General features: G+C 40.2%; 1 protein-coding gene across 3 annotated transcripts in view; it reads left to right on the top strand.

The window, feature by feature from the left end:
- Window positions 1-19,966, top strand: part of LOC117971365 (protein bassoon-like) — a 118,440-nt gene that overhangs the window by 21,705 nt on the left and 76,769 nt on the right. For all 3 annotated transcript variants that reach the window (XM_058999916.1, XM_058999915.1, XM_058999914.1), the window contains exon 3: window positions 14,425-15,459. In XM_058999916.1, coding sequence (XP_058855899.1) covers window positions 14,425-15,459 — 1,035 coding nt within the window. The remainder of the gene's footprint in view (window positions 1-14,424; window positions 15,460-19,966) is intronic.

Genomic DNA, 19,966 nt, shown 5'->3' with positions numbered 1-19,966 from the left:
TTTAAATACAGATTTTAATCCCCAGCTAACAATCAAATTGTTTTCCAAGATGGTCAAATACATTTTTTTCAGAGATTAACTCCCTTATAAATTACTTGTTTTCCCAATAAAAAACATATTATTACTAAGAAAATAAATAGATATATGAACAGCTCTAAAATGTTTTACAAAAAAGATATATATTTTTAGTTTTCAAGCAATAAGAAACACCTTACACATGAAATATTAACTTAAATCAAAGTAAGACCAGTGAAAGTTTAAATACTGCTATACTTTGTAATCGCTCTGTAACATGCAGAAGTTATAGGAACGATATTCTGTATATCATACAAAACGTACAAGATACAGTATATTACACCCAAACTGTGTGGCATCCACTTTGTGTATTGCATGAAGCATTGAGCCTAAGACTTCAATAATAACTCTGAAAAAAGCAGGCATGTTTGTGAATACAGTACCCATCTTAAGTTCACAAGACCTAAAAAAAAGAGTTTTTGGCGTGTTTTGGAGGTTGGAGTTTACCGACTGTTTTTTTGTGTGTGTTAACAGACTAGTCAGCAAGAATCACAATCCATTTGTCAGCCTCCCTTAAAGGAGCTATAAATAAAAGCATGGAGCAATCGGTAGCCAGCACCATTTGACAAGATGCCTGTCCTGGTTTGTTAAAAGTTTAACTTACAGGACAGTCCCTCTGCTGTGACTTAATATTTTACGAGTCTAAATAAAAAATGTACCTTGTATTTTTTTTTCTTTGTCTTTGGTTGAAGTTGTCACGAAATCCGCGTGGTCAGATTTCTTTACGTACTCTTATGAACTGCTCAGCACACACTCTTATCTCAGGGGAACCGTTAGGAGGACAGAGATGTTATTACTCCTAGTCGGATATAGTTCGTGCTCTGGACCCGCAGTATATCCAGATGACTAATATAGAACTCAAGAAATTGACAGACTCATGTATTTAAAGTTTTTTATGAATCGGAGTATGATCAGTACTCGTTCGGTTTATTAACGGTTAAATATTGGATAGAGTAGCTACAGGCTACGTCGTATCCCCAGCTGAAATACACACTGGGCAGTCCAGTGTCTTATATCAGATAGGAATCTGCATTACAAATCCACTGTCACAAAATGCACTGATCAGCAACTCATTCGACAGGCTCAGTGGAGAACAGGGAGGGGTAGTGCAGAGAGAGAGAGAGGGTACGTACGTGCGTGTGTGTTCACGTTTGAGGCACATGTATGCATTTATACGTGTTGCATGTTATATTTTTTTAATTGCCGGCTGATAGATTGACTGCAGTTAACTTGTAACCATTTGTACTTGAATGCTGACTGCTATCATTTTAATGGAAAACATGAGCACGTCCTTTGTGTTTTGACTGAATTTCAAAATGCTATTTACAGTATAATACTGTGCTTTATTCTTTGCATCACCTGGACATTAAATGCCCCTGTTCCTGATAGCATTTTTTTAAACCTTTAAATATACCTACTGTTTCACTGTCGATTTAAACAGTACATCTGTCTCCTTGCTATCATTTCATTGCTCTGCACACTTCGGTAATCAAGCCCCCAGGCACTGCCTCCCCACTCGCTCAGCGTTGTGCATGCTGCAGGGGGTACACTCTCTACAGGAGGTGGGGATGAATATTAAAATGACTAGGGCTGCTGGAGAGTGCCTTTAGCAATTTATTGATGATTAATTGCATGCAAAAACAGCCAAACCTGCAAAGCAAATGTCAAAAGTACAAAAGTACTGCAATTAACTTTATGGATCTCTAAAAGTTTACGGCTTGTCCAGCAAGTCAATGTGTGTGTGTTGTTATAAGCGTCATTTAGTAGTATTTAAGGACTGAAACTATGCCAATTCTGTGTGTGTGCAAGAAGACAATGCTATCAGAGGCATGTAACCAGCCGAGTAGAGCTTTGCCTGTGACAATGGATTAAAACTCTACCGTGCAATCTAGGGATTTTGCTGTAACCGCTGCAATTTACAAACACTCTACCACGGTTCAGGAAATTAGATGGTTCTGGTTTGGAAATAATAATAATACAAAAATTTTTTAAAAATGGTCTCAGGGTCCAATCCTCATTCATTTTGTTTTTCCTATTTGTCCTGTAGTAATACTGCATCCCGTCACTGAAAAGTTTGACCCCTCTCTGTGGTCCCCAGCTCTGTGCATTAGGTCAGAAGCAAGCGTGGTCAAACCAAACAGCTTTCCTGACTGCTCTTTGATTGCAGATGCACTGTGGTGTCTCAGTAAATAGGATAAGGGTAGCACCCACCATTGCAGACCAAGGCCAAATGAATTCCCTGTAGCCCATTACAAAGCAAGCTGGAGCTGTACTGCCCGAAGCATTATGCAAATGGTCTACTGCATGAATGATCCCTCCGTGTCTTGCCATCCGTGTCTTTCCATTTTTTTTTTTTTCTTAATGAAACAACAACCTTAGCTTTGATCTAAATGTCACTCCTGGCCCCAGTAAGAGATCTTTTCAAGCTTAGTTTTCTATATTCTAATGATAACATGTACTTTGTATGTATGTGTGTGTATGTGTTTGAAAACACATTGTTACAATTATTCATCTGTAAAAACCTCTGCTTTGTATAACCAGTTTGGGTGCTGCCCTGTGTGCCAATGTTTCCATTTGATGGAAGGGAGTCTGAGCGACCGATCGAGGCCGTGTGGGAGGCTCTGCACCCCGGGCTTTGGCTCTGTGGAGAACTTGCATGATCATATATAAGTGAAGGCCACGTGGCAGAAGAATACGAATGTCAGTCCCTGAAGGTAACCGCACCCAAACAGCATCCATACCCAGTGGCTGAGACAGAGGCTATATAAAGCAAAGTGAGAGATTAGTTCATTGCGTTTTCCTGAACCAGCAACCACCATTCTAATTTGGCTGGGGGAATTCGTCCAGACGTGGTCAATATTACTTTCATTCTGCATTAGGCCATCAGCTGTAAAGTAAGATGTTTATAAGTTGTCGCAAATTTAGATATCGGTCTACAATGTAATATGAACCTTGAACACTGAGTAATGTCTATTTCCTTGTTTGGTAAGTTATTGTTTAATCTTAATTATCTCATAATGATGTTATAACGGTGGTAGATTAAACTTTGATTAATGTTAAATTACTGTTTACCGTATTTTAAGCTGTGTAAGTGTTACATATCAATTTGAACATAAACCCTACACATATAATAATGATTACAGAGAATAAGAACTAATTATCATATTAATAAAAATCCAAACGAGTTAATTCTATAAATGTGAAATGTAATCGTGGATCGAGGGCATGAGATCTAACATTTGAGCTGTAGGTTAGGAACAGGAAAGAAACAAAGGAAATATAAAGGTCACAGGCTGTGAGTTGTGTCAGGAGTCACCTTTGCCAGGGCTCTTGGCTTTTATTATTCTGATCTGCATCTTCTGTGGTTCCATTTATGGATGATCATCATAAGAGCTCTTTCTATGTATTAAGTCTGTAAACTGCTGTAGGTTACTATGAATTATTTTGAAATTACCCTCACTTTTTACACTAACACTTGTTACCAACCTATTACTTAGATGTCACTATACCAGGGTGCGGACGTGCTTTTCAATGATTTTTGGTAATAAGAATGAATGCAGATTAGTAATGTATTGTAGCAGTGCTGGGTTGGGACGCCCCAGGCTCAGCCTGTCCTGGCACATGTGCTGACGGGGCAGTACGTTTTGAAATTTCGGGGCTATAAATAACCTTGGAGATTTAGCAAAGTGGTTGGGGCTGGCGCTTACGATGCGGGTGCCAGGATACCATGAGGTCTGCATCTCTGCCTCTGACACACGCCGTATGCTTTTCCTCTTGACGTTAGTCTTTCTGATGACATGTGAGGAGAGAGGACCTGTCTCCTCTTATGGATTGCACAGATCCCACTGAGCTTGCTTCAGAACACCATTCTATGAAAGAAAAATACAGTTACTATATTGAAAACAAAACAGCAGTGGTGTATCCTTGTATTGTAATATAATTCATTACTTGTATGTTATACAGATACATAGTATTACAAAGAAAGAAATGAATAAAGTAAAAAAAAGAAGTAAGACTAATCCAGAGGCTAATTCGAAGTACACTGTAGTGTAGCTGCTGCCACAGCGAGACTGGCTTTTGAACTTGACTGGATAATGTAAATAAAGCCAACAGCGATCAGCACCTTTAATTCCAGTTGTTGTTTCTGTTGTTTCTGTGCATCCCACACACTGGCCAGGGCAGCTCCAGAGCACGCTTTATATCAAACCAAGAAAACATACAAACAAAGCAATAGCCGCTCCCTGCCCACGCAGCGTTTAAAGAGGCTTAGCAGCTCCGAACTCATCCACAGTGTGTGTTAGTCGTCGTTCACTCAGCCTGGGATCCACTCTGGTTGGTTTTTTGTTTTGTTTTCCCCTTGCTGCTCTAATATTATATCAGGTCTGAACTGCTTAATATACAGTACTTTGCTGATGTTGAGTCTAGTAACCTGCCCTTGCTCAGCACTCTTTTGGCTGATTACTGAACATGATTGAAACACAGCAATCAAAAAGGCCTTGTTTGGCAGAGCTGCATGTTGTTCATCTCCCTGCAGAGTTCATATATTGAAACATTTTCTGTACAAGTATAGGAACAAGTACGGGCAGTGTAGTTTACCTGGATAAGCTTCAGTAGAATGCTGTGCTAAATTCACTAACACTACAATAAGTGACGAGAAATTAAAACGAATTATTATTTTCTGTCCAACAGCAATGAATCAGGTCCTCGATAATGATAAAGACTGCGACAGTTTTTTCAGTGGTAATAGAAAATGAGAGCCCTCAACGGTGCAGCGTTTCACTTAACGTTTAAAAGTAAACCGCGCAGTCGAAATGTTTGTCTTTTTCTTGTTCGATCTACATACATAGCAAATGGAAGTGCGCGGCAGGTACGATTTGTGGAATTATGGCGTTAGCTATAACCCCTTTAATGCACAGATAATACAGCCAAAGCAGTTTATAATGACAGCTCTCGGGAGAAGTCTGAAAGTGTTAGAGCGCAGTGTATTTATAGACAGGTGGTCTTTATGCCCAGGCTCCCGATGGAATCTGTGTCTTGACGCTATGCAATACGGGGACAGTAATTACTGTCTGCTGTCTACTGCCTTGCTAGTGTTGTTTAAAGTGCAACTTAATTACTGTGGAATTAATGAAAGCAGCAGTGCTGGTGCAGGCAGATTCACAGGGTCTCACCCTTGTTCTTCAATTCGTTAGCCCAATTATTATTATTTTATTTTATATGGCATGCAATATTTCGTTTTCTGGTGCCTTGGGCAGAAGATCAAGTGCCTTGCTGTTTTTTTTTTTTTGCATTTCAGTAAGGCTCCTATATTTATGGTCCTGCTATCAAAAAAACAAGCTTATTCAAAGACTTGAGGGTTCTTTAACAACTCAACAGCAATGCGGTACACTGGCAGGGCAGCGCGAGTGTGTACGTGGAGAGGACAGAATGAAAACTTTGAAACCATGTTTAAAAAAGAGCCAGGCCTCTGTGGGGCGTCGAGCTGTTCTAAATATGGGGTCCCTGAATAATGCATGCAGAAATCATCTTATGTGCTTATGTGCTCAGGCTTGATGAAAAAGCTGGCTCTGTCCCTAGGACTGGTTTCTAGGACATCTGTCCAAATATCACCGAGGGGCAAGGCTTTCATCTAAAAACGGTGGAAGGATGAAGTTGGTTATTTTCAGATGCATTGAAATATTTTTCTGGTGGTAGTGTGTGTGCTGTGTGAGTATACACTGGGTTACCGATATGCCTTGAGAAAGTGAGTCAAGGTGATTTAGTAAGTTTTAAAACCAAGGGCTGCAAATCAACACACATTAAAATAAAACCTCATACATTTGCAATATGTGTTTTATATTCAACATACGTTTGCTATTTACATGGATGACATTGGCAGCAATATATTGGAATGTCTTTGGAATAACAGCTATTCCAATGAAATTGATCAAGTAAAACCCTGGTGTGAGGGCATTATCATCTGGTGGCTGACTACACAGGGAATGTTAGCTCACTGTGGGTAATATACAAGGTCAATTACCGAAGTAAATCCAGATAATCAGGGTTATATTATGGTTTATTACAGTTGTGGGATAGCTGCTTAATGCACTTTTCACAGCATAAAGAGAAAGCAGTAGTTGCTGGGCTTTCCTTTGCTACTGCTGTGTCCGAAACACTATACATATTTCTTTGGTTGTAAATTAATTTGGTACTAAAATTGCGCACCTTTTCAGTTAATTAACTTTTAACATAAAGTGTATTAAATGTTGTTACTTTTGTGTTAATAGTTTCCTAAACTAATTACAATAAAACAATGTGAGTACACCCTTTTTGGAATACTTTCCTAAAGATATTCCATATAAAAGTTTCCCATAGTAAAAGCATGGCAAAATTATTATTATTTATTTCTTAGCAGACGCCCTTATCCAGGGCGACTTACAATTGTTACAAGAGATCACATTATTTTTACATACAATTACCCATTTATACAGTTGGGTTTTTACTGGAGCAATCTAGGTAAAGTACCTTGCTCAAGGGTACAGCAGCAGTGTCCCCACCGGGGATTGAACCCACGACCCTCCGGTCAAGAGTCCAGAGCCCTAACCACTACTCCACACTTAAATAAAAATTAAATAAAGCACAGTGTAATGAAGCACAGTGAAAGCATAGCAATGTGTAATAAAGCATCCTGAAAGCATAGGTAAGCATTGTAATGAATAGTGAGGTATGATAAAGCATATTAATAAACATTGCAAACCAGGGTAAGCTGTGGTAAATGCATAGGCTAGCCATGGGAAAAGCATAGGAAAACTGCAAAAATACGTTGCAAAAATCCCATGGTAACATTTTATAAGGGTTAATACTTAAACATTTTAAATGCATTGACAGCGATAAAAACAGCTCGGAATATAGTACATAGCAGATTGATTATTGATCTTTTATCAAAATAGATATTTGGTGCATCATGCTGGCAAAACAGGTTTTGTTTATTTCAGTCCTAACCCCTTTCCTGCTTTCTCCCACCAGTATACAGTTTACTCCCTCACTACTGTACTTTTGGCTTTTGTCTCTTCTGCCTCACGGTTGATCAGCCATCCCTGAAAAAATAAAACCAGAGAACCAGTCAGTCAAATGACAGTGCACTGACAGACTGGATATTGCTGTGGACCCTTCCTTACCCTTCTGAGTCTCTATACAGTACTACACCTGTACCACATACAAGAAGACGCAATTAGCAATCTGCTATTCAAATTAGTGACCTGTTCAGAGTAATGACTGTACCATACTAAAAATGCCTTGTCTTGTCTTGGTATTTTTTTATACTCTCCCAATGTAATCGGTTTTAGCTATTAAAGCTTTTCATTTTCTACACGCTTACCACAGAATTAAGGCCACTCTATTGTACTTTGCATTTGCCGATCGGCAGCAGAACTGTGCATGTGGACATGCGATTGCAGGTACCTGTCAGACAAACCCTAAAGCTGTGAAGGTTCGCTGTACCTCTGCAGATCACCGTTAGGAAAGAAAACAACCACAAAGTTGCACCTGGAAGAGGACTTGTACAACAGCTGTGCTGCACTTACTGTAGGCAGGTCTTATAAAATTAATCATCATTGAGAAGTACAAGCTTCATGGTGGTTTGCAGTTTAAATCTAGGTCTTGAATGCAATCAGCACCAGCGCCGGAGTGTTTTGCTGGTGTTGATTGCCTTTGTTAATTTATGGAAAGTCTGAAGTCTGGTCTTATTAATAATTGCAGGCACAATTCCTACAGGGAACTGGCACATTCTAGAACGTGTGACGGGATGTATGATGCAATGCTCCTGCCCCTGGAGATTAACACTAAAGCAAAAGCACACGCTATAGTCGCCATGAAAGCTGGAGCTGTTGGGTCTGTTCTCTTCATCGTGAAGTGCTTAACTAAGGCAGAATATCGTGTATGCATTTTTACAAGTGCAGGGTTGCATTTGCATTGGGGACAACAAGAAAGGAGACCGTACAACAAGCTGTTGGAATCATAGATTTCTTTTGGGAGGTTCCCACCTCAATCCACATTGCCCCATTGTCAGCGTATGACCTGTATCAAGATAGTCAGAAAGAGTAAAAGACAATTATTACATGTTCAGGAAGTTAGTGGTAGGATATTTATTTTTGTCTTGTTATTGATCTTTACCAAGAGGGTCCTGTTGGGCATTGCTGTTGTCAATGGTTTATAATGGTCAAGTTCTGCTGTGAGCCAATAGGAAGCTGTTAATTAAAAGATCATTAATAGGACAAGGTATACTGTGCTTAAAGCATTCCTTCCCTGCCATGTCTAACTTTGATTTATTGGATTCTGCCAAAAATGATGAGCACTCGATTGGCCAAGAGCTGTGTTCTTATAAAAGCAGAGGACACAGCAGTCACAAGACAGGAGGATGTGCTTTTGAATTTACTTCTTAATGCAGATGTCCAACTCCAAAGGCTCAAGCAGGAATGAGATGTTTTTGCTGACCCAGGTTTTAATCATGTAATGCCGGTCAATACAATTGATTAATACCAGCGTTTGAATGGGATGGGGATGGGGTTGGCGGTTGGGGGTTGGGGGTTGGGGGTTGGCAGCAGTGTGGACTGGTAACACTTTCCAGGATCCATGAAAGGAACAGCAAAGCATTTTATAATTGCAATTTGCAGATTACAGTTACCAGAGATAGGGTTATCAGAGATTTTCAATGTAAACTCTTTAACAAACTCACTGTTCCATGCATCTCATGGGATAATAAAGAGATATAAAGTCAGATATGATGCCAATTCAGAGAATTCAAGTATTCCCAACACACTGCTTCTACCGTACTGTGAATACTTCAGAAGGGCAATGAAGGGTATGTGCTTTAAAAAAGCAAGTGGTTAAAAATTCTGCCATCTAGAGCAACTCCCTCCCCTTCATGAAATGAAGCGAAAAGCTGAAGCTGGAAGTTTTTGAGTTAAGAAAAAAAAGTGATTTAATCTGTCGAGCCTGTTAGTTGCTGTGTTAAATGTGAGCTGTACTTACAGATACGAATCAAACTCGTGATGCTAAGCAGTCTAAACGGCCAAATGCAAAAGTATCGAAAGAAAGTAAAAGCTGAGTTCCTGAACGAGAGTAAACCTGGAATAAGCAGTGAATCAGGTGAAGCTGCAAAACAAATGAAAGAGATGCTACTGACATGGGCACCCTCATCCGGAACCAACTTCATTGTAACCTAAGGAAGACAGTGCTTAGTGTGCGGCCCCAAAATCAGTCAAATAAGCACCTGGATTCAAAGGGGCATTGTAAATGCAGTAAGGTATAAGCAGGTATCATTTTAACCAGAATTACCAGAATATATTTAACAGTAACCAAAGTCATACTCAGTACAGCTGCAACTCACTAAATAACTGAACTATACTCAAAAGACAAGCCAAAAGACAAGCAAAAGACAAGCAACATTATATATAATGTTTTGTTTTTTAATAAGCTGTGCTGTTTCCAACACAGATGGTCTTCCTACACTCCAGAAGAGATGAGCAGTCTTCTCAAATACTGGCAGTGAGCTGGCATGGCCGAAAACAAAAAGGGCTAATGGTATTTCAAAAGCACTTGGCATTTAAATTGCTAGCTGTTATGTTGCACCACGACAGGCATGCACACAGACTAAGGAACAAAGGGTTTGCCTGTTGGGGTGACCTGTGCTTAATTGAGACAGCGCTGTACAGTGCGTTCATAGAATTCACATTTTCTGAAGGCAGCTCACAGCACTTGAGAATGTTTCTGTGGATTTGCAGATGGCTGCTAATTAAAAGTGAATCAAACAGTACGGCTGCTGCTCTTACTTAAAAAAAAAAAAACGACATTGAAATATAATTTAGAATAATTACAGCAGTACAAAATGACCCTTTATAATATTTATATGCTTGCCATATCAAATCGATAAGTACGCAAGATCTTCATTACTAATACTTGCACTTATCTGCTCCCTATTTTACTGTATTTAATCCTGCACTTAACCCAATCTGTAGTATTTTGTATTTCACTTGCACTCATATCTAACCCTGATGTAACTATCAACACTGTTATCTGCTCTTGAACTGCCCCGATATCAAATCGTACTGTTTTGTATTTGCTCTTATTAGGACTGAAGTCATTGGATTTTGTATCTTGCTCTTAATTGCACTGTAATTCTTGATATGTATTTTTTGTATACAACTGTAAGTCACCCTGGGTAAGGGCGTTTGCTAATAAATAAATAAATAATAATAATTATTGGCAGAGGAGTGTGCTGTTCAGGCACACCACACACTCCACCTGTCAACTGAAAAAGCTTTTCAAATGCATTATCCAGCCACTCACTGAAGAGAAAATGTGGAATTAAATCCAGCTACTAACATTACACTCTGCTGGCTCCCCTATGGAGCTTTTGTGCCACCAAAACAAAACCGAAAAACCGCGCACCGTTAAAATATCTGTCTTCAACCCAGGATTTGCTATATCACAGGAGAGTAGAAGCTGTTTACCTGCATATACCCTCGTCACACCACTGCGAACAACATAAGTACAATAAAATGATCTGCAGTGAAAAAAAAAAAAACATAAAAAAACAACAACTGGAAGCCTTGGGATATGTCTGAGGAAGGGAGGGGAGGAGTAGGCATTAATTTGACAGCAGTGGGTAGAATGGGACACTCTGGGGCAGCAGAGCAGAAGCAGGAGTCACTGGAACAGCGGTATAGTGGATAGATTTAGTGTTCCAATACCTTGTACTCCATTCCCTTAACGTCCAGCTTCTTCGAATGCCATTAGGCATCTTATGTTATCAAGTTATGTTCCTCTTTGCTCTTTTCCATGACTGTGTTACAGCAGCTAGGCCGGCCTTCAGACAAACACTACCGACCCTAAATCACTTTAAACAGAAAAAAGACACCTTCCTCCAGGGCATCCACAACAGGCTGTGCTGCTATGACTCAGATCAGGTATACGCTCAACTCGATAAGGCGTAGATGAGGAGAGATGAAGCAGGGTTAGGGCTACAGGCCACATGTCTGATATTCCTTACTGATACTCTAGAATATCCATCCAGTGCTAGAGCCTGAACCCCAGTGAAACAGAGCTCTCACTGTGGCTTTGACGTATACTAAGGTAATGTGCACTGGTACCGTCTATGTACAGTACAATAGTTACAAACTAGCACAGTATTAAGTGTGTCAGAGATTCCCACACAGGACAATTATTATTTATTTATTTCTTAGCAGACGCCCTTATCCAGGGCGATTTACAATCGTAAGCAAATACATTTCAAGTGTTACAGTACAAGTAATACAATAAGAGCAAGATAAATACAATGATTTTGGTACAAGCAAGTACAAGTGTGACAAAATACAATTCAATAATACAGCAGATAACAGTGACAGTGATAGTTACATCAAGATATGATTAAATACAAAATACTACAGATTAAACACTTGGCAGATTACAGTACTCTGAAGTACAGGATTAAATGCAGTAAAATAGGGGGCAGATAAGAGCAAATACATTAGGCCTTTAGCAATTAGGCCAAGGAAGGAATGCCTCTCTTTATAATTTAATAAAGCATTAATTTCTCTGCACACAGTGAGGCTTCATTGTTTGTTCAGTAACATACTGTATATATATATATATATATATATATATATATATATATATATATATATATATATATTGTATATATATATATATATATATAATACTGTATATATATATATATATATATATATATATATATATATATATATATATATATATATATATATATATTGTGTAAAATAGCGGGTTATGAGAAACAGCAGGGAGGGGGTTAAAACCTCCCTGCGAGAGAATGTACTTTTGTTTGGTTGTTTGCTTTATTGTTTCATTTAATTTGTTTAATTGTTTTATTGTTAATTATCATCCGCACCTGGGCGTTATTGGAAATTAGGCCCAGGTGCGGGGTTTAAAAAGAGAACAGGCAGTCTACTCGAGCAGACTGCTTGCTCTCTTTTTAAACCCCCGCACCTGGGCTTAATTTCCAATAACGCCCAGGTGCGGATGATAATTAACAATAAAACAATTAAACAAATTAAATGAAACAATAAAGCAAACCACCAAACAAAAGTACATTCTCTCGCAGGGAGGTTTTAACCCCCTCCCTGCTGTTTCTCATAACCCGCTATTTTACAAGGGAAACGGCTTAGCCGTCCTGTGATAGTTAGGTTCCTGCGTGTGTAGTTAGTGCTCAGAAAGAGCTAGGTGTTTATTTTGTGTACTTTGTTTTACTTTTGTGTTTATTAAAAAAAATAGCGCGTCAGCGCTAAAAACGCCATTTCTCGTGTCTGGGTCGCATTCTTAAAGGGGCAACGAACCCGAGTGAGGGTGAGTCTTTTACAGTACATTCTCTCGCAGGGAGGTTTTAACCCCCTCCCTGCTGTTTCTCATAACCCGCTATTTTACAATATATATATATATATATATATATATATATATATATATATATATATATATATATAAAATACATTAGTTTGTTTAGTGCATTTTTATTACCTTTTTTATACACCTGCAAATATATTCCTGCAAAGCAGAAGAACACTTTATTTTTTTATGAATCGGTTTAACCCTTTCTTTTTCCTGGATCCTGGATTATTGTGGGTTCTGTATCCAGGGTACAATTATATTCTTGGTTCACCCTGCATCTTTTATTTAATCGGTAATAATGACAGGAAATCAGTGGCTCAAACAAACAAAAGAATGAAAAAAGAGAGGTGTAACTAGGAAAAAAATCCATAATTGGGATCATGTCTGATCTAGCTGGAGTATAAAGTACCTAATGTACATAGCAGTATATTAGGTAGTTTATTCTAATGTAAAAGAACAGTATTGTGAACAATGTAGCTACGGTGTACTATATCAACTGCATTAAGAAGCTATTAAGCTTGAATTCATGGCTATTCCTGATGCCGATGTGCCTATTAAGACCAGTGAGATCTGAGGTCCACAGTCCATTTAACGTCACTTTCATATACAGTGTGATCCCGCTAAAGGGTTTTTGGAACAGCTGTTAAGTTTTATTAACCTCCAGGGACCTGAGACTAATTTACCTGTCACTGATTGAAATGCACAGAGGGTCTTGTGGGGACTGAGATGGATCGTCTGGGTAATGTGCGTTTGATTCGTACACAGCTTTAACAATCATCCCAGTTCAATGTTCATTTAATGATGTTTTAATTGACACCCTGCTGTCTCTTATGTACCTCTCGGTCCCTGGTTTTGGTTGAGTACCTGAGCTGCGAATGGGAGAAAGAATAATTTATATGTACGATCCCCAAAGCAAAATGGACCAATGTGATATATTTCCATACTATGAAGTGGTATTTTTTGTAGATGCCATACCATGTGTACTTGAATATTTTTGTTTAATATATACTAACACTAGAAAGCAGAATATATCCAACTGGTTTTCACAGGACTTTCAGGATCATTGACAGACAGGTCAGAGTGAAATCCATTGATATAAATTCACATACATTCAATCCCCTTTGTCACCTTTTGTGAGTCACAAATTACTGAACAACACAAACAAAACAAAATGGTATACAAACACTGCTATCATCATGAACCTACAATGGAATAAAATATACCAATTTAAAGGAGATAATTAGCTGTAAATGCATTACATATTTTAATAAGAAAGGCAAATGGCAACAGCAGTGTACTTTGAGAGGACGCTCGTATACACACCTTTTGATGATTTCTTATGCACCCGGTTTAACAATTCATTAAAAAGTGTCCGGCTGCTGTGTCTTTGCAGAGTCATTTTTAGAGGGATAATTTGTTGATCTCTAAAAAGATATTTCTGTTGCTCATACAGTATATTGCCATTGTGAGCATTGTACTTGCTTTCAGTGGAACCTAACTATCTAAACCATTCCAGAATGCATCAACCCCCATTGCTTGCATGGCTGTCTGACCCCAGCTCTGATAACTGGCAGGAATGTGGACCGGACATGAGGCTTGCAAGGTCTGCCACTGAGTTTATTCAGTCTGCCATGCACATTACACACAGGAGTACCCAATCAATTAAAGCAGATCAGTATTTGTTTGTAAAGCAGTCATGCTGGCACGGAAGCACACTGCTAAGCCTTAGTGCATCGACGCTGTGCTCCCTAGTACTGCAAGTGTAAGTCATGTCAGTGGGCTTAATCTCTTACTGGGAAAGGAAAGAGTTTCCATGCAGACTGTGCTCATCAATTGGAGGCGAGGGGCGGGGGTAGATTGAAAGTCATTGATAAGGTGCAGTGCAGGTCTCACACACTGCGGTTCTTTATCTCTGATGATTAAGACATTGTTCTTCTTTTGTTTTTCCAGGTCCAGGAGTGGCTGTGTCTGAACTGCCAGATGCAGAGGGCTTTAGGAATTGACATGATCACCACTCCACACTCCAAGAGTCAGCAACAGATCCACTCGCCCTCCCACCAAGCCAAACCCCAGCCACAGCCCCAGCCCCAGCCCCAGACTCAGGCCAAGCCTCAGGCCCAACCCTCCCAACCCGCACCAGGGCAGCAGAAGCAAGCTGGCCCTACATCGGTCAATCAAACCGGGCCGCATGGGGGGCCCGTTCCTCACCAATCAAAGTCAGAGCAACCTGCCCAACGAGGGCCAACCAACCAGGGTCAGGATAAGCAGGAGCCCACTGGGAGTAGGGTCCCCCAAGGGATGGCACCCAGCCAGAGTTTGACAAAACCAGTTTCCCATCCAGAACTGGCCAAAAGCTCTCCACAGCACCAACAAGCTAGACCTCCTGCTTCTCCACAGCACCAACAAGTTAGACCTCCAGGTACAGACCAGAACCAAGGGGTCGGAAGCTCCCCGGCCAGGGTGCCCGGTGGACCCCAGGAACCAGCGCAAGACGGCATAACTGGGAAGCTGTTTGGGTTTGGGGCCTCGCTCTTAAATCAAGCTAGCACTCTCATTTCAGTGGACCCCCAGCCCACAGCGTCGCCCCAGCCGTCTCCTGCCAAAGTGACTTCTAGGGTGGTGTTCAGCGATGCAAGTTCCGCTTCTGCCCCCAAAGCCCAGGCACCTCCGACAGCAGCCACCCAGGGAAAGCCTGGTAGTGGCCCTGCTCAGCAGCAGCAGCAGCAGCAGAAGCAACAGAAGCCACAGCAACAACAACATCAAGCACCCCATCAAAAGACGCAACATCAGCCACAACAACAGCAAGCAAGGCAGGAGCCTGCACCCAAGCCCAAGGAACCGGAGAAGCCCAAAGTGGCGTGCCCTCTGTGTAAAACTGAACTGAACGTGGACTCCGGGCAGCCTCCCAACTACAACTCCTGCACGCAGTGTCACATACAGGTGTGCAACATGTGTGGCTTCAACCCGACCCCACATCTGGTGCAGGTAAGAGGAGCAACATTCTGTCATTCCTGGCCACAGTGTGCTTGGCAGCATTAGGATCTCCAAAGTTCCAAAGGTTTGTTCCAAAGTACAGGGCCAAGTAAAATTAGTCACTTGGCAGTAAAGGGCAGCCAACTTGATTCAGCAGGAATACAAATGATTAAAAAAAAAAATTATTATTTAATAATAATCGTAATAATAACTGATCATTCCTGTTTTTTTAAACAAAGAAAAAACTGCCTGTGGTGTTTCTGATGGTCTGCACTTTTAATAGGAGAGAACAGGTTCTTAGATACAATATTTCCTGGTACTGCTTGGAGTGTTTTGATGCCTTATTAAACTTATTATAGACATTATCCTTCTTGAAGTTTTATGTCTGCTATTCAAGCTACTTACATTAAAGACATTGATAGCTTTGACACTTTTACTGGCTTCAAACTGGAGATACCTGGAATCACACATTGCCAATATGAACTAGACCTAGTCCATCCCAAAATCTACATTAACTAGATACAGAAGGTTTATGTCTAGGTTAGAGTTCGGTCAAGGGTTATTAGATATACCATGAGATAATGAATAAGATAATGGGTGCTTTTGTCAATTGTAACAGTTTATGCACACCATGCAGTTGCGTCAGTTTTATTTTTTGGTTATTTCTGTATAAAATGCAATCTACTATTGTATGTTTTACAAAATGCTGCACTAATACAAAGCAAGACAAGACAAGTGACCTAAATGTCCCAGCTGAGTGGGAAGGTGTGAGAAACTGGGCCCTGGGTCTGATAGACTGTCAGATTGTCAACTAAGGATGACATCAACCCACAGGCATGGGATGTTACTGACAGATTTAAAAAAAGAAAATCTTAAATGATGAAAAGTATGATTCTGAAATATTTTCTGTGCAGTCGAGCAATTCTCGTTTGCTGGCTAGTATTCAAGACTTTTTTAGATTCCGTCTGATTAAACATTGTCCACTCTGAATATGCTCGGTGTCTGGCCAGTAGGGTTCGCTGTTGCGCGATGAGGAGATTAAGCCCCTGCCGGTTTCCCAGCCCCCACCCTGGAAGCGTCAGAGCCAAGGTGATGCCTCCCTCGGGGTCCCCAGCAAAGTTCGGCCTCTTTGCAATTAGTGTACCAATTATTGTTAATGTACCTGTATTTTCAAGTGCACATTTCACATGGTCTGTTATTATTTGATTATTATTATTTGTTCAGTGTTCAATGATAATGTTCACTGAATGAGTCATCATTGAGTCATCTTCTTTACTTTGGTTTTAAAAGTCATGTTAAAGTTTGAACAAAAGCAAGAAAAAAAGCTGAGAAAGACAGTCGTCGTCTCCTTTCTAAATATAATGAAAGGCTGCTCCGAAAGAAACGGAAGGGTTATTGCAGGGATCCTGTGGCTGCTGTAAGCTAAGCTCATACTGGTATTGCATAAATCCTGTATGAAATATTTAAATATGAGGGGAAACCACAGACAGCATACCCATTCACCCGCCAAGCAACCAACCAAAGATCATCTGTAAATCATTCAGACTACATACAAACAGCTGCTTATTTATTTTAATTTGTTTAAATATTCTTTCCTTTGTATGAACACTCAGCATTATAAATGCTTAAAAACACACACACCAACAACATACAGTCAACCTTACCAACATGAGCTTACCAACCCTGTGCTAACAAGCCTGTGTCTTGTATCTTCAGGGACTTGACAGGGAGTGCTGTTTCAGGAGGGTGTGGGTTTGTAGAATGTGCAACATGATGTCTGCTCAGCCCTCGGGGTTGGAGGGAAGGAGATGTGTCCAGTGAAGGGTGTGATGATGTGAGCACAAGCGCAGGCACAAGTGAAACAAACTCGTTATTTTTCTCTATTGTGATTTCCTCTAAAGTGACTGCAGTAACCTCAGGGCTTGTAGGTGATTTTTTGTTTCTTGTATACTAGTGCAGTATCTAATGATTTGTGATGGAATACCTTATAAAAATTAGATAATGCTGCTTAAGCTCAGTTAGATGTTCAGCATGGTATTGACATAATGGCCATACTAATTTCAAGGTGGTCTGTGTTGTTAGGAAGACCACAAGGGTATGTGATTACTAATTTACATTTAATTACTAATCGACTCATTTAAGTACTGTACTATATGTAATTGAATCTATTTCAGTCATCCAAAAATATCCTAACAGGTATATTTAAAAATCTAGGGGGATTTTAGCCTGGAGGCCGCAGGTTCGAGTCCAGGCTATTCCACTGCCGACCGTGGAAGAGAGCTCCCAAGGGGCAGTGCACAATTGGCCGAGCGTCACCCGGATGGGGAGGGCTTAGGTCGGCCAGGGTGTCCTCGGCTCACCGCGCACCAATGACCCCTGTGGACTGGTTGGCTGCCTGCGGGCTTGCCTGTAAGCTGCCCTGAGCTGCGTGGTCCTCCGACACTGTAGCTCTGAGGTGGCTGCATGTTGGGCCTGCTGTGAAAAGAAGCGGTCAGCTGACGGCACACGCTTCTGAGGACAGCGTGTGCTCGTCTTCGCCGCTCCTGGGTGGTAGCAGTGAGCTGAGCCTAAAATAATTGGCTATTTCAAACTGGGAGAAAAACAGGATAAAAATCAATTGGCGACTACTCTGTGGTCTCTTAGAAAACTTTCAAATCCAACTCCATCAGGACTTTAATGGTCTGGAGTGTTTTTTTTCACATTTTAACAAATAAAGTCAAATATAACCCACAGAGCTTTTTATGGTTTGATGGACAATACAGCCTTTAATGGACCCACTGTCTCCACTCCATTTAATAACCCCCCTGCCTCCACACACATATACTGCAATATATATAATGCATTTTAATGTCCCCCTCTCCTCCCTCACTTCACAAAAGAATGATTGCCATAACATTAAACACGCCTACACTAATAAGCACCATTATTTACATATTTAAGCAATTTTGTTTCCCATATGACTGGTTGGAAGACTTTTTAAATATGGTATCCTTGCATGCATGCATGCAGCATCATGTAGATTAAAAAAAACATATATTACATGTCATATGGGCTATACTAGTACATTTGCAGTGGCTTCCCCCTTCTGTATTCCAGCAGTGTCCAAGTAAAAGCCCCATGCATGGTAGGTGAAGATACACAGTCCTTAACTCTATAATCAACAGTAGTGGCCCCATGCAGTAATTACAAGATAGCCTGCTTAGACTTAGGGTAAGACTGCATGGCTCAATAAGGCAATTCAGTGCCCATTTAGATCAAAGGTCTGGCAAAATGAGTTATTGGAAAGAACTAGCAGCACTGTGGTCTTCACATTAGCTGTCGTAAGGGATTAGTAGTCCGGTACTTGGCAGTGAACATACTGCTGTCAGTGCTGGCACTGGATACCCTGGTGAGTCGCCTCACGGTTGGATGTAAGACTATACCATGACTGAAAAAGGAAGCCGAGGAGTGTCAGGTGTTGTCTGAGCCACAGGATTCAGGTGTTCAGTATTCACAGAAAGCCTTGAAGTACAAATATGTTTCATTTTTTAAAATTTTCAAAACACACAGGAAGCTATAGTTGAGTATATATAGAAGTATAGCTGGTACGGTTGCAATTTTTTTATTTAAGAAACGTATTATCATGTATTGCAGGTAGTCTAGCCCTCTGAACCTAATCTTACAAGCTGCTGCATCTCTCACCTGACCTATCATCATCTTTTCATCCCAGTGGGGGACTCCCGAGTATCCGGGCATTAATTGCATTAACCTTTCCACTGCTGAGAGTATGATCACAGCATTTACTCATTACTCATAGCAGAAGGCAGCCTTGTAAAAATGACCCAGTAAAAACACAATGATCTCTGTTTTAAGGATCTAGACCATGGCGGATCTTAATACCACTGACCTAATATTTATCTAAACATGCTTTTTTTGCAGACGTTTTACTGTCTGTTTTATTGTGTGTAGCAATGTTAATAGGTGGGTCAGTAAATCATCCCTGGGGGAATATAAAAATTATCCAGATGGGCGGTATTCAGACCACGCATGTTTAGATCATTAAAATAGACCTCAATGACTCCACTGTATCACAGTGCCTATGATGGTACTGTGTTATTCGTATAAACATGGAATTTTTATGGTTTAATATTCCATCGAAATTAGAATTTTCGATGATTGTTAATTAGCTTGAAAAAACATAACAAAACCAAAATCACAGCCATTTTATTAAAATTTTTACGTCGATTTTCACAAATTTTTCACTTGAAATTTGACCGGCTCAAGCTTGTGCAAATACATATTTACATTTGGTAGTAACATTTAGTTAAATAATCAATAGTTTTTAGTTTGATATACTATAGTACTGATACAGCTTAACTTCATCAGCTTTGCACAACAGAGAGACTTTCATGTTTAATCTTATTTACCTATCTGAGATGATCATAATGCAAATAAAGAATATTTTCTACAGCAGGGAGGGGTGTGCCTGCATTTTCTCCGTTGAGTCACTTGAAAGCGTTGAGCCATGCTCTCGGAATAT

Source organism: Acipenser ruthenus, chromosome 25, assembly GCF_902713425.1.
Source record: "Acipenser ruthenus chromosome 25, fAciRut3.2 maternal haplotype, whole genome shotgun sequence".
Classification (NCBI taxonomy): Eukaryota; Metazoa; Chordata; class Actinopteri; order Acipenseriformes; family Acipenseridae; genus Acipenser; species Acipenser ruthenus.
Note: the sequence above shows the minus strand (reverse complement) of the source record. Positions and strands in the feature narration are given on the sequence as shown.